General features: G+C 48.9%; 1 protein-coding gene across 2 annotated transcripts in view; it reads left to right on the top strand.

Annotated features, from left to right (window-relative positions):
- The window catches only part of NEURL1 (neuralized E3 ubiquitin protein ligase 1), a 166,664-nt gene extending 154,962 nt beyond the window's left edge, over positions 1–11,702 (top strand). For both annotated transcript variants that reach the window (XM_075504619.1, XM_075504620.1), the window contains exons 5-6: positions 7,244–7,390; positions 8,728–11,702. In XM_075504619.1, coding sequence (XP_075360734.1) covers positions 7,244–7,390; positions 8,728–8,969 — 389 coding nt within the window. In that variant the 3' untranslated portion in view covers positions 8,970–11,702. The remainder of the gene's footprint in view (positions 1–7,243; positions 7,391–8,727) is intronic.
- Positions 11,703–13,439: the final 1,737 nt, after the last annotated feature.

The following is a 13,439-nucleotide window of genomic DNA, read 5'->3' as shown; positions in this document are numbered from 1 at the left end:
AGAAGAAAATATAATATTGTTCTGTTCAGAACAGTTTTAAAATCCCCCAGGAAATACTTGAATGCAAAAAACCCCATGGACCATCAACTGATGTCAGTCACCTGAGAGGCAGAGATGAGTTGCAGCACAGAGGCTGGGCTCTGAGAGCATGGTTGGCCAAATAATATTGAGCCCAAGGGGAAGGAAGCTCTGGTTTCTAGTCAAATGCAGTATTGTTCCCATTACCGTGGGAACATAACAAATGGCCGTGTAAATACATGTATTTTATAGCATTCAGAAGTGATGGATATGCTTACATCCTTCCCTAACGTTATTGTTGATCTTTAACTACCATGTGCCCAGGCAGCAACAGGTGCTTTGTTCCTTTGTTTTAGCATGATGGATTCAAAAGTCCCTGTTGGGCAGGACCTGAGCAGCCCTGGGGGACAGAATAGCTCTCCTGCAGCCTTGGCTGGAGCCAAGAAAATGTGATAATGTGCAGAAATGTATATGGCTGCTCTTTGGAGCAGACAACACGCTGTGGGTAGGGCTGTCATTTTAGTATTGACACTGTCTTGCTGAAACCATGTTTGGTATTTGCAGCTCTCTTTATAGCTGATGGAACATTTGCATTAGTGAAAACCAGTTACTGAAATAAAACATGGAAGGATTTAGCTCTTGCAAAGCTTGTCTTGATAAACCCCACCATTTAGTGGATGTGCCACTGATGGAATACCAAAGTTTCTAGTATCAGTGTGAATGGAGAGGTGGTAGTCTGACATCTGCCTGGGGAACATCCAAAGAAAGAAACTTCATCTTTCTTCCTGGGAGAAGACAGAGGAAAATACCCAGGACATCTCCGTACACTGTGTCTTGCCACTAGATTGCAAGGTCAAGAGAATACATGTTTAGTGTACGGTTCCCCACTGCATCTTCAATATGGGCTTTTGCTCTTGTAATATTCAAAATAGCTGTGTAATTCCACCGGTCTGCATTCTCTAATAGTTAAAAGTGTCTCTCTACCTTTTTCTGAAATGGGAGGATGAATAGATGAAAAAATAAAGGGGGAAAGTTCTACACAAGCTACATCCATGAGCAGAAAAAAAAAAGATGTATGTAGGAGATTTTCCAGTAAAATAATAGTAAGGACCAAAACTGAGGTCCCAGTCGTACCAGTCTTGCACATGGTTATTTATCAAGGATGTTCACATACTAGTGGTCACTATAAAGCCAAAGATCTGTAGATAAGATAAGTAGATAAGATTAAGCAAAGGGTTAAGTTGCTCTAGTATCCAGTCTCAGTAACATCATGGCTCACTCACACTGCAGGAGCCCATGTGTTATGGGATGGACCTCCATAGGCAGATGTTCACATGAGCTCAGTACCCACAATTGTGCCAGATTTTTGAAAGAACCTTGATCCTATTGAGATAACAAAATCAATGGCCCTGATACATTGAGAGTGTTAAATGTGAGACTGGATATTGAGCAGTTTTTGAGATAGGGGAATTATTTTAGCTGACAGGCTTAAAAATCTGGCTCCTAACAAAGGGAAATCAAGTTGAGAGTTTTGAAAGGCATCTAAATGACTATGCCTGTCAGGTGCCCAGTGCTCACTGGACTAAAATGTATGAGAAGTGCACAGCTCTCTTGAGCACCCTTAAATATGCCAGTTGAAGGCTGCAGCCAGATTTCAGCAGCTGTTCTCATCTTTTCCACTGTGTGCTGGAAGCTCTGGGACCTGCGGATGGATGGAACAACATTGAAAAATCTGTGATTACTATTGGTAATTACCTGATCTTTATTAGCTGTCCTATTTATGCAGCAAATGTGTTACAAAAAGAGAAGGGGCTGTCAATGTGCTCCACATGATACTCAGCATATGGGCAAGTCAGTATGTTGCATAAGACTTTATCTTCCTTAGAAACTATGGCAGGAGGCTCCCATATTTTGTCTTTTAGGTACAATGTTTAGTTAAGATCCTGGCATAGTCCTTAAGGTGGGTATGGGTAAGGAAAGCCAATTAAAAAGGTGAAGATGATCAAACTATGTGAGCTGTGAGTTGGACAGTAGTGGTCATTTACTGACAGCAACCTGTAAGCCAGGAAGAACAAAGTTTAAGTTGGATGGGTTTAAAGGGGAAAGAAAAAGATAGCTCTGGAGTGCAGACTGAGTGGTTATACATTATTTTTTTAATGCTTGTGAAATAGTCATTAAGAGCCTAGACAGGTAATGCATATAGGAGGGGGTGAGTGAACCACCTGAGATGGTGTTTGGTATTGCCAGAAAGCATTCTGGGGGCAGAAGCCACGATATTCATTCCTGTTTGCAGCCAGCAAACACTGGGTATTGCTCATTTGTTTCTTTTCACCCTTAAAAGCGAAGCCTTGCAATACCATGCAATACTATGCAATACCATATTTACACTTCAAAGCAGCAGACATTTTCAGCCTGTGAAGTCTGGTTTCTGCAAGACTTCCACAAGCACAGTCCCAGTGCTGTGATGGAAACATTGTGCTTGCAGGCCTTTTGGGTTAAGATCTGAAAAAGTGCAATGGGACTATATAATGTTGAATTTAATTTTGAGGGGGAAAGGGATAAGGGAGGGAGACAGAGAGTTAGTAAAACGGGTAGAGTCTTACTTTTGTCTCCTTATGAACATGAACACTCCTCCCCACACTGGAACAGTATGAGGAATGCCCTGGTCAAATCCCAAGAAGTTACTGGGTACCTTTCACTGGCTGATGGATGTTTTTCATAATCTGATGGAGGCACAGGAATGGCCCTGCCCCTCTATCACCTCTCTCAGGAATAGATAGCAGATTAAGAAATGTGTTATGAACATGTTAAACTGGTAGTTTCCCAACCTTCAGCAACCCAAAGTCAACAGTAATAAGGAAGCAACATGCTCTCTGGCATTACTTTACTTTTCTCTCCTCTCCATCTCAGCTGTAGTTTGAGTGGGAGTCTTAATATACTGCTTGCTAGCAATGGGTTGGGAATAGCTGCCGAACAGATTCGTGGCAGCTAACTCCCTGCTCTAGGCCACAGAGATGGCCTGGGGATTTACTTGCATCATAGCAAATGCCGTTAAGCATGCTCAGGAGAATACAGACAGCGCATTGCTCTTCCCACCTGGTTTTGTTGTTGTGGTTGTTTTCCAATTCTCTCTCTGGGGCCTACGCAGTAATAAGCAGGTCAACATAATCACTTTGTTATGAGAAAGAAATGTAGAAATAATATTTTTATAAATGAATTAAGGGGGAGAGCTAATTGAAAATTTTCTGTATTTTTAGGGAGTATTGACATTGTATCTGGCCTTCTTACCAACGTAAATCCTTCAGTGGCACAGCTCTCCCCAGATAGCTGCCATTAAGAGAGATGAGCAAAAAGATGTCTGCTTAAAAGTTGGGACAGCCTCAGGAGATATTCCCTGAGAGTGGATTGCAATGTTCTGGGGAACCACCCTGTTCACCACAATAGACACAGAGAGCCCAAAGCATCTCTGAGGGCCACAGCTGCTGTATTTTGGTCACAGTTAGGACGTTCTGTAAAAGGGCAATTATGGATACAGATAACTACTCTCATAAAAATCATAAATGCTGGATGGGATCCCAAGAGACTACCTACTTCACCTTCCTGTTCTTAAAGAGCTCTAATGATGGAGATGCTATAGTCTCTCTAGGAAGTCTGATTGCTTTACAGTGCTTCACTATCTACATAATGTCTAACCTGAATACCTTAGGAGTCTGAACCCATGATTTCTTATCCAGAACTTTCACGAAGAACAGATTGTTTCTCTTCTCCTTTTAGCAGCCTGTGAAAAATGTTGCCATCTTAAAATCATACAATCGTACAACATTTTAGGTGGGAAGGGACCCCTGGGAATTATCTAATCCAACCTCCTGCTCAAAAGAGGGCTAACTTCCAAGTTAGCACAAGATCATGTCCAGTCAAGTTTTGAGTATTTCCAGGGACAGAGATACCACAGTGCCTCCAGGCTCCTGCTCCAGTCCTTAACCAGCCTCATATGACCCTGGATTGGCGCAACCTTTTCATAACAGGACGGCATTGTTGATTTATGATCATCTGGTGACCTCCAGCAATCCCCAGGCCTTTTTCTGTAGGACAGCTGTATTTGTAATTGAATGGACTAATTCCCTGTCCTGTATTTGGGTAGCTGATTATCTCTGCTTAAGTGCTGCATTTTGCATTTGATCGTATTGAATACCATCCCATTTATTTCTGATCCTATTTCCAGTTTGGCAAGACCATTTTGAATTACAAACCTTTAGCATACTAGCAGCCTTTCCTGGCATGATGTTGTCTGTACATTCCATGGTAATACTCTTCTACTGAAAGTATAATGCTCTATTTCCTTTTGTGGGTGGACATAGAAGTTTGTTTATTTGCACCTCTCCCAGAGTGATGACAGAAGTACAGAGAAGGAGTCAATCTGCATTGGATTTTGCTAATAATTGGACTTTGCAAAGATAAAACAGCAAATGGAATTGATTAAAAATCCATTTAAAGGTGATTCCAGTGTGTTTGAGATCAAGCATGAGACAAGTTAGCAGCAGAGACAATTTATCTGTGGGCTTTACAGAGAGGAAGAACATTTCTAAATCATTATTTAAATTGATTTATTTAGAATTATTTAATGTTTTAAAATCATGGTTTGAAAGCTAGCTCTTGTTGGGAGCTCTGTGCACGCAATGAGCATGTTTGGCCTTGAGCGCATGTATCTGGTTTTAGTTAAGCCAAGCTGGCCACACTCATTCCACCCTGCACATGATCTCATTCCATGCTCCTTGTCATGGTATCTGCACACCATCCAGCAATATATTAACAGCGTGAGTAATGTGTCTTATATTGATTATTCTGTCACCAAGGGAGAAGTGTGTCTTGTCTGGTAGGGAACTCAGATTGTCTTAAACAAAGCTCTATACTTATGCTGGAGAAAAGTCAAGAGCTGCGCCTTGTGTTAGGAGAAAGAATTGGGAAGGTGTGTGCTGGTCCTTGGGTCGCGGGTAAAGCCATTTTGGGACTCAGACCAGCCACCACCAGAGAAGAGTGTGGTTTCTGCACTGACGAGCTCTCCTTGCACTGTGGAAAGGCCGTTTGCACTGCTGCCAGCATGCTTCGTCAGTTCATATTCTGTGACACTTGGGGCACCTCCAAATTCTCCTATTAGCCTGGAAAAAAATGCTCTTAATAGTCTTTATTTTGCATTTAATGAAATGACCAGGTTGGTGTTAGAAATGCAATGTGCTGTGTGTCAGCCGAGTGGAAGAAATGTCTCCAGGCTGCAGGGAGGAGAGGGAAGGCTTGAAAAACTTGTTCAGCTGCTCAGTGTTCATATTTGTTCTGTGTGCAGTGAACGAGCTGAAATCTGTGCCCCTGCTGGGCCTGTTTACAGTGTGTGTTACCCACAGGGCACGTTTTCTGCTACGGTCATCTGTCAGATTGGAGGGGAAGGGCCATTGCTAGTGGCTGTCATTAGAGGCTGTATCATTCTCTTTGCATATTTACTGAGCTAAACTCCAGCCTCAGCTCCCGTCTGTGTGATAAAGGAGGTGCCTCTCTACAGCATCTCAAGTGTGAGAGCCCCAAAGCCCTTTATAGAGGCTAATTCCACTTCAGATTTTGCCTGTGAGCAAAGCGCTCCTCATTTGAAGAGGGGTAAAACTGAGGGACTGAAGGCTGAAGCAAATTGCTTATTCTCCCATATGCAGTCCTCAGAACAGATTTCGACCCAAACATGACCCCCCCTCAGTCCCTGTGCTACACTTAAACTGCTCAGTCTTGTTCTGCTAAAAAGGGCACAAGAATATGGCATCGGCTGCTGCGCTTTTGCTTTTTTTGCACAATCCACAGTTGGCACTTGGAGTCCCTTCTTCCCAGGTTTGGTCCTCCTTGGCTCGCTAGCCTCCCTGCAAATAGGAACTGAAGGACCTTTCTGGTGCACGGGGTTTTCCTGGCCTCCTACTGCTGCTTTTTCTCTGGAGAGTAGCCTCCGACTCATCAAGGACACTGCGGATCCAAACCTTCTGTGTCTCTCGGTTCCTTTTATGGTAACATGAAGAAGTCTTAGCATTTCAGTTCTGATTTGGAGTTACCCTGGTTGTCTTCTCAGCTGGGGAACTAGAAACTTTAACTTTAAAACCATAGCAAACTAGTTCTTACCACCAAGAAACCATACCTTCATGCGCGTGTATGCCACTGTCTCACCCCTGTCTTACCGAAGACCGGGCTGCATCGTTAACAATGAAATTCCCCTACAAAACCTTTGCAGCAGCTAGAGTTTTAAGCATTCCCATTTTTTTCCTTTCTGGAAGGGGCTTTAAGATACTTGTCATTATAACAGCAGAAGAAAGAGACCGAGACGGAGGGAGGGTGCCAAGCAGGCTGTGGGGCAGAGCTGGCGTTTCTGGCAGACCACACTAACACAGAGGTGATGGTGGGCAGTGAGAGCAGGAGGTCCTGGAGCTGGGGACACCTAGAAGGGACTTGAAGGGGCTCTGCACTCTTGAGCCATCGCATCCAGACATGTGGGGAGTGAAGAAATGGTTCCTGTTTGCAGGGGGAGAGGTGTCCTTGTTCATTCCAGAGCCAAATGCATTTTGGTGACTTGTCTCTTGGCTGGCCTGAAGAGGTTTCTACCCAGATTTCTGTTCTCACCTGCTATCCCCACCTCTGACAGAGGCCACCCTACAAAAGAGGCAGAGCAGTGAGCAGAGCTAAGTTTTCCTGATTGCCTGGGAAGTTCTTGAGTGACTTTGCATGAATTTGTCAGAACCTGGGATGATGCATTTTGCGCCGGGTTAGTGTAGAGTGCTTTGACAAGGTGATACGTTCTTGTGCTGGAGTCCAGCCCGCCGTACTGCAGGCTGTGTCCTCTACTGGCTACAAGCCCATCGCTGGATATAGTGCTGACGGTGCATATGAGCATTAAACCATAAGGAAAGTAACTGCGCTTAATGACTTGAGACACATTTAGGGGCAGAAACAAAGGGTTGTGGATGACTAAAGGAGCTCCAGCAAATTTCAGGGGCTGTGGGAGCTCAATGTCTCTTCAGGGCCAGTTGCTAGCATTTAAAAAGGCATATGAGGTTTTTTTCCCTTTATCTCTTCCCTAGATTTCATGCTGACGAGACACAAATCCTGACAAGCGCTGAGAGCTGCACCCCCTGCCACATATCCCCAGTGCCTCATCAGCCCAAATTTTTAAAAGTAACTGTGGGTTTCTTTTCTTGTGGTGCAGGTTCCACCATATTAGCCGAGCGGCTGGGGCTGTCCACACCAAGCTCGCCCACATCGACACCCAGTTCCCCCACCGTCCTCTGCAGCGGTGTCTCTGACCCCATATTGTCTACATGTGGCTCTGGCCCCCTCTGCAGCTCTATCAGTGGTAAGTGTGGTGGGATCCCCCCTCTGCCTTTCCTTTGCCTCCCTCTGCCCGCTCCTGCACTGCCTCCCTTCACGGTCTCAGGCTTGTCTCCCAGAAGGACCCTAAAACCACTATGATCAACAGTCTCCTGTCAGCTGCCTCAGGGAGGAAGGGAGAGCCTCTGCAAAGTCTATTTTCAGTCTGTTTTACGTGGAAGCTGCTTAGATGCCTAGACAGCAATATTTCTCCAACCCTTTTCATCATGAAAGGTCCCAAGGGAGGCAGCAGAGTTTCTGTTACGTGCGTGGCCCTGTGATGCATAGCTCCTTCTGGAGAGCTGTGTGGCAGTGACATGTTGCACGCTAGCTTAGACTGGAGTTACGGGTATGCCTCTCTCCCTCTCCACACACCTACAGTACCCTCTTCAGAAAAGCAGTATTGGTATTTCTAATATGCCAATGAATTCCAGTGAGATTTAGATAAATGTACATACAGTAGAAAAATGATAGGCTGTTCTGCAGCATTTTTAAAACCCCAAGGACCTGCATGATCCCAAGGCATTGATGGTGGGACATATAACTTACCAAGTCCTTGTCGTTGTTGTCCAAACCAAGAGTGTTTTTTGCTGAAGGTACCTATCAGTGTCAAGTCTAATAACTGATGACAGCAAACATTCAGATTTTTAATGGGTTTTGGGGGGAAAAAACCCAGAAATTTTCTCATTATCTTGCTACCTCATCTGGCTTCATTGGGGAGGCCTCATTATGGGTGTGCTGTGAGCATAATTACTGCAGCCCCTCATAGCTCTCAAAGCAACGTACCCACTATGAGCTAGATGCTGTCCATGCGGGTACCACCACAGTTCTGTCCTGAAGGATCCACACAGGGTGATTTGTAGCCAGGCATTGTGGTCCCACATCCCTGGATCGGCCCTAGAGATGCAGCATTGGTTGTCTTGGGAGCTGCTGCCACCGTGTGCCACCTGGCCTCTCCCTTTTCAAAGCAGATGGCTTGATCCGCCCCTCCTGATTTTTCCTCCTTTGTTAATGTTTAGACAGCGGTTTGAAAATGTGAAGCTGCTCTTTGTCCCTGCTGCGTGGAAACAGCTGCCTCTTGGTTTGCTCTGCGTGGGCAGCAGATCCCAGCAGATACTGCCTTTCTGCTGCCCTGAGCCTTGGCATGTGAACCAAGGCTCAATGAGTGGGACAGCAGGTCACTGGAAGGACCCCTGATCCTGGAGCATCCATTTCTGCTAGGGCATGGTTCCTCCCTCTGTAGCTGGCTTCAGGGCAGAAATTACTCTGGGATGTCAAGCAGCCTTTTAAGCAGCACGAGTGACCCTGTTCTTTGCGTTTCAGGCACAGCTCCCAACTCTCCCATCAGCTTGCCCGAGTCACCCATCTCCCCGTCTGTCTCAGGGCCCTGGGGAGATGAATGCACCATCTGCTACGAGAACATGGTAGACACGGTCATTTACTCCTGTGGACACATGTGTCTCTGCTATTCGTGTGGGCTGAAGCTCAAGAAGATGGCCAACGCTTGCTGCCCCATCTGCAGACGGGCCATCAAAGATATCATCAAAACATACCGCAGCACTTAGAGCAGCAGCAGTTGGGGACTGGGCAGGTGGGGAGGAGGCTGCGAAACAACACAGCTCTTGGTCTCTATTCATCATCCAGGAGATTCAAAAACCATCACCCACCACCACCCTGATCCTCTCTTCCATGGACAACAGATGAGACAAGCTTAGATGCTGCTCTTCTACTCTCCAAGCAAGCCCTGGGGCTGAACTCCAGCGTGGCAGGGAAGTTGCAATGGACTACTCTCCCTTGTGGATTTTAAACTTTATCTCAAAAAAACCCAGCTGGTGCAATCATCCCTTCTCTACACCATGCACAGTGGAGGGGAGTCTCCAATGTTTAGCAGGGACAGCAAGTGGTAAAAGGTTCAGTGCTACACATCTCCTTCCGGAGACACCCCGCATGCAGAGGACAGCTTAGCAGAAGAGGAGAAAGAAACAACATGCTTCCATGTACAACCAGCCTGACCATAGGAAGCCTCTTAGAAAGGACGGAGTGAGACAAGCTTTGGCCCAACAGGCGAGGTGCAGTGAGCACATTCACAGCAGAAAGGCTGGGGCCAGTGCAGAAAAGGACCCAGGATTTGTGAAGCAAAACCCACCCCATGTCCGCAGGCAGAAGAACAGCCCCATGGCAGCCGCTCGAGGGCTGTCCCCTGCTCCTCCCTCCCTGTTCCCTGAGGGAGGCATTCATGGTGGGTTTGGCAGCCAGCACTGGCACTGGCCCTGCTCCCTTCCAGCAGCGTCCAGCCACCTCCTGTCGCCGTCCTGTTGCATGACGAGCGGCTCTCAAACCCCACCACCACCGATTTGCCATGGCTTGTCCCGAATGGTCTCCGCGCAGCACGAGGGATTCGGCAGCATCTCTGCCCCCATGGGCCTGCAGGAGAGGAAGATGCCTCTCCCTTGCCTTTCCTCCCCCTACCATCCAGAGAGCACTTGTGAGGGAGAAAATAAAAGAAAAAAAAGAAACAAAAACCCCAACCCCACTGGGGAAGAATGTAAAAACCCACATGTCTGCGGGTTTCATTTACTGGTAACTTTATCACTGTGCTTTAAGACAAAACCAGCCAGGTGGTACTCAGCCCTTCACAGCCAGCCCGCCGGCAGGACATGGCTGTCCTTACATGTTAGGAAGAGAGGAAAGAAAAAAAATAGCTTGAGGGGTTTAGCTTGCTTTGGTTTATTTAAATAAATCCCCTTCTTTCCTGCCCCAGTTGGGAACCTCGCTGTCCCCATGGTGGGCCCCTGCAATGGCGGCCCCCATGGTTGCAGCAACCACTGCTCCGCCATGGCTGCCGGCCCTTGGGCCCAGGCAGGGTGGCTCCGCAGCAGCAGGAGCTGCCTGCCTCCCCTCTGGTCCCATCCTGCTGCCTTCCAGGGCCATGTGGGAAGAAGAGACGGTGTTTGGGCCCTGAGGGGTGATCAGGGCTGGGGCGAGCAGCCGTGGCGTTCACCCCGCCCTCTCACCCACCAGGCCAGGCCAGGGAAGGCCATGGAGTTGCACCCTCCTGCTGAGCCTTTTCCTGCGCCCCAGCATATGGCCGCCGACAGGACATGGGGAACAGCATGGCATAGGGATAAAAGCATTTAACGTACACAGCCGCTCGCTGCAGGGGGCATCGTGCCCGCCCAGGCAGCAGGTGGGTGAAGGAGCACTCACAGAGGCTGCTCCCAAGAGCGCCTGGAAAACATGTCCTCGCCCTGTCCTCTCAAGGAAATGAAAAAAGAGGCTACTAGCTGGAGAGCGCATTGGAGAGCCTTTCTCTAAAGGCACCGCCGTCACTGCAGCCTACCACGGGGGTGTGCGGCCACCCCCAGCCCGCCCCGGCGGGCAGTACTGACTTGAACGCTGATATTCTGGTTACAGGGATTTACATTATTTCTTTGCATACCTCTCACGTACAGCCCTAACCCAGCCCTGCCCTGCAGTCCAGGCTGGCTGTCGAAAGCCCCAGAGTGCCATGGCTCCTGTGCCCGGATGCCCTCGCTGCGGGGTGGGAGGAGGCCAGGTTGGCACGAGTCTGGGGGGTCCCAGCAGCCATGCCAGCAGCGCGGCCGGTCTGCAGGCACGCAGCCAGCCTCCAGCTTGCCTGAGGACAGAGCCGTGACCGGCGGACACAGAGAGCCTGTTTCAGTAGTTAGACAAACTCCAGTGCAAAGATTTTGGAGAGAAGAACCTAAGGGGTAGGAAGGTGTTGCTGAAACAGTGGATGTGGGGAAATGTGCAATAAGCAGCCTCCCGAGCCTTCACCACACCAGTGGGACTGGTTCCCCTCCACACAGGGCAAGCCAAGGGGTACATTTTCTTTTTCAAGAAACTCCATCCATGGGTACCAGTGCAGTGGTGTGAATTCCCTTTTCACCTTTCAAATTCAGAGTGTTTTAATATATAACTGTGTTTGTTTTACTGTGGACCAAACTCTAGGAGTTAGCAGAAAGCATCCCCTAGCATCCGAGCTCAAAAATTGGGGTTAACTCCTGCTCCCGGCATCAGCTGGCCTCCAATTGTGAGCAGGGAGAGGAGAGCAAGGCTCTCTCCAGGGAGAAAAAAAAAAAACAGCAAAAGCAGTAACAATAATCCTAACCTTTTGTTTTGTTTGACTGGTGTAGGTTCCCATGTACCTCTGTGTTCTTGTGTCATTTGCATTTCATTGCTTTACTTTAAGATGTTTTGTGTTCTGTTTAAAGAGAAGAATAACTCATTGTGAAAAATTGGATAACTGTGATTGTGAATAAAGTTGATTTAGGTATCCTGCAGCAGCATGAGCAGCTGAGTATTTACCGTTTCCACAAGCATGGCAAAAGACGATGAGCAGTGCAGTGGCGAGAGGCTGAGGTAAGAGCAACGGTGGCATGAGAGCCTCCTCCTTGGGGGGAGCTGGGTGGAGAGAGCTCAGGCTTTCCTCCAGTGCTCGAGGATGAGGGGGTGTTGACAGCTGGTCTCCTGATGGACCCCATACACACGTAAGGAATAAAGGAAGCCACAAAAGTAAAAGCGAGGGCTAACCACGTTCCTGCAGCTTAAGCCCCATGCTCCTGAGCCTCTTCACACCCACCCCAGAGAGAAGCTGTAGCTTCTTTCCTCTCATTGCCTTGTTTGCACAGTCTCTCCTGAGTGCCTGCAACCGCAAAGAAAGACCTCACCAGCACAAGAAAGAGAAAAGTGTGCTGTGAGGAAACCCAGGACCATGCTGCTCAGCCTGGTAGGGGCCAGGTAAGGGGCTGAACATTAGGCAGAGTGGTAGCAATATAGCCAGGTGTCCCCACCACAGCTCTGTAGAGACAGGACAGCCCAACACCAGACAGAGGATCCCAGCCCTGAACCAAGCAACACGATGAGAAGGCCCACTGACAAGCTGTGGTCTGGCCAAGGGAGATGCTGAGGCAAGATGCAGATGCTTCCTCAGCATGTAGCAAGGGACACAGGGACCCAAAGGGGATTTGGATACTCCAGAGTGATGCCAGTTCCCCCAAAACCCAATAGCTCCTCTGCTGCAGGGATCTGCTCAGGAGCACACCTACAACACAGCCATGTGAGGTTTCCTCCTCATCCTTTTGTTTAACTATTCAGCAGATGAGAAACTGGCTGGATCACTCTCTCGTCACAGGACATATTTGAGTTGGCATCTTCTCCCTCAGTGTGGGTGCTCCATTTGCCAAGGGACAGGGACATCCCAGGAGAGTTGTCCTCTGCCTCTCCAGCTGAAGCTATTCCACTCTAGCAGCTCCCCAGTGGCCTGAAACTTTCCAGGCTGGGTAAAGCGAAACCCAGCTGTCTCCACCACCACCCTGAGGAGCTCGTAGCTGCTGGGATAAGGCAAGTCTGCACACACCTGTGCTGCGCTCCAAGAGCTGTGCCCAGCTCCTGCTTTCCCAGGACACAAGGACCTCCGGGGGGTCTGGAAAGCCCTCTCTGGCCACAGCCCAGCCATGGGAAGCCTGCTCATCCCCTCAGGAGCAAGGGGGAGAGCTGCACAACACAGACTGCCCCTAGAAACTGGGGACACTGACCTGCCAGACCCCGGCCCGATGTGCTGAGCCCAAGTGCTGCCACATGTTAGGCCAAGTGAAGTGCTAACGCTCTGGGACAAACTCAGACCCTCCCCTCCCCTGGCAACAGCAAGAGGGACCAGGGCAGGTGCCCCCACGCTTCCCCTCCGACAGCCCCAGCCTGTTCATTCCCTCCTGCAGCTGCCATGTGCAGTAGCCCCAGTGAGCTTTGCACCCCCATCTGCCGAGCGTCGCTGAAGCCACCCTGCCCCGACCCCCCTTCCCAGGCCGTCACCATCAGTTCACCACCTCCAAACCAGATCTGCAATGTCACCATCGCTCCCAAGCTATTCCCCACCGAGGCCGAGCATGGCGCAGCCCAGACCTTCCCCCGCGCCGGGGCACCCCACCACCGCGGCACCCCACCACCGCAGACCTTCCCCCGCGCCGAGACACCCCACCACCGCGGCCCGCCCGCTGCTTCGGGCAGGGCCATCG

Source organism: Mycteria americana, chromosome 6 (genome assembly GCF_035582795.1).
Source record: "Mycteria americana isolate JAX WOST 10 ecotype Jacksonville Zoo and Gardens chromosome 6, USCA_MyAme_1.0, whole genome shotgun sequence".
In the NCBI taxonomy this organism is placed as follows: domain Eukaryota; kingdom Metazoa; phylum Chordata; class Aves; order Ciconiiformes; family Ciconiidae; genus Mycteria; species Mycteria americana.
This window is presented reverse-complemented; position numbering and strand designations above follow the sequence as displayed.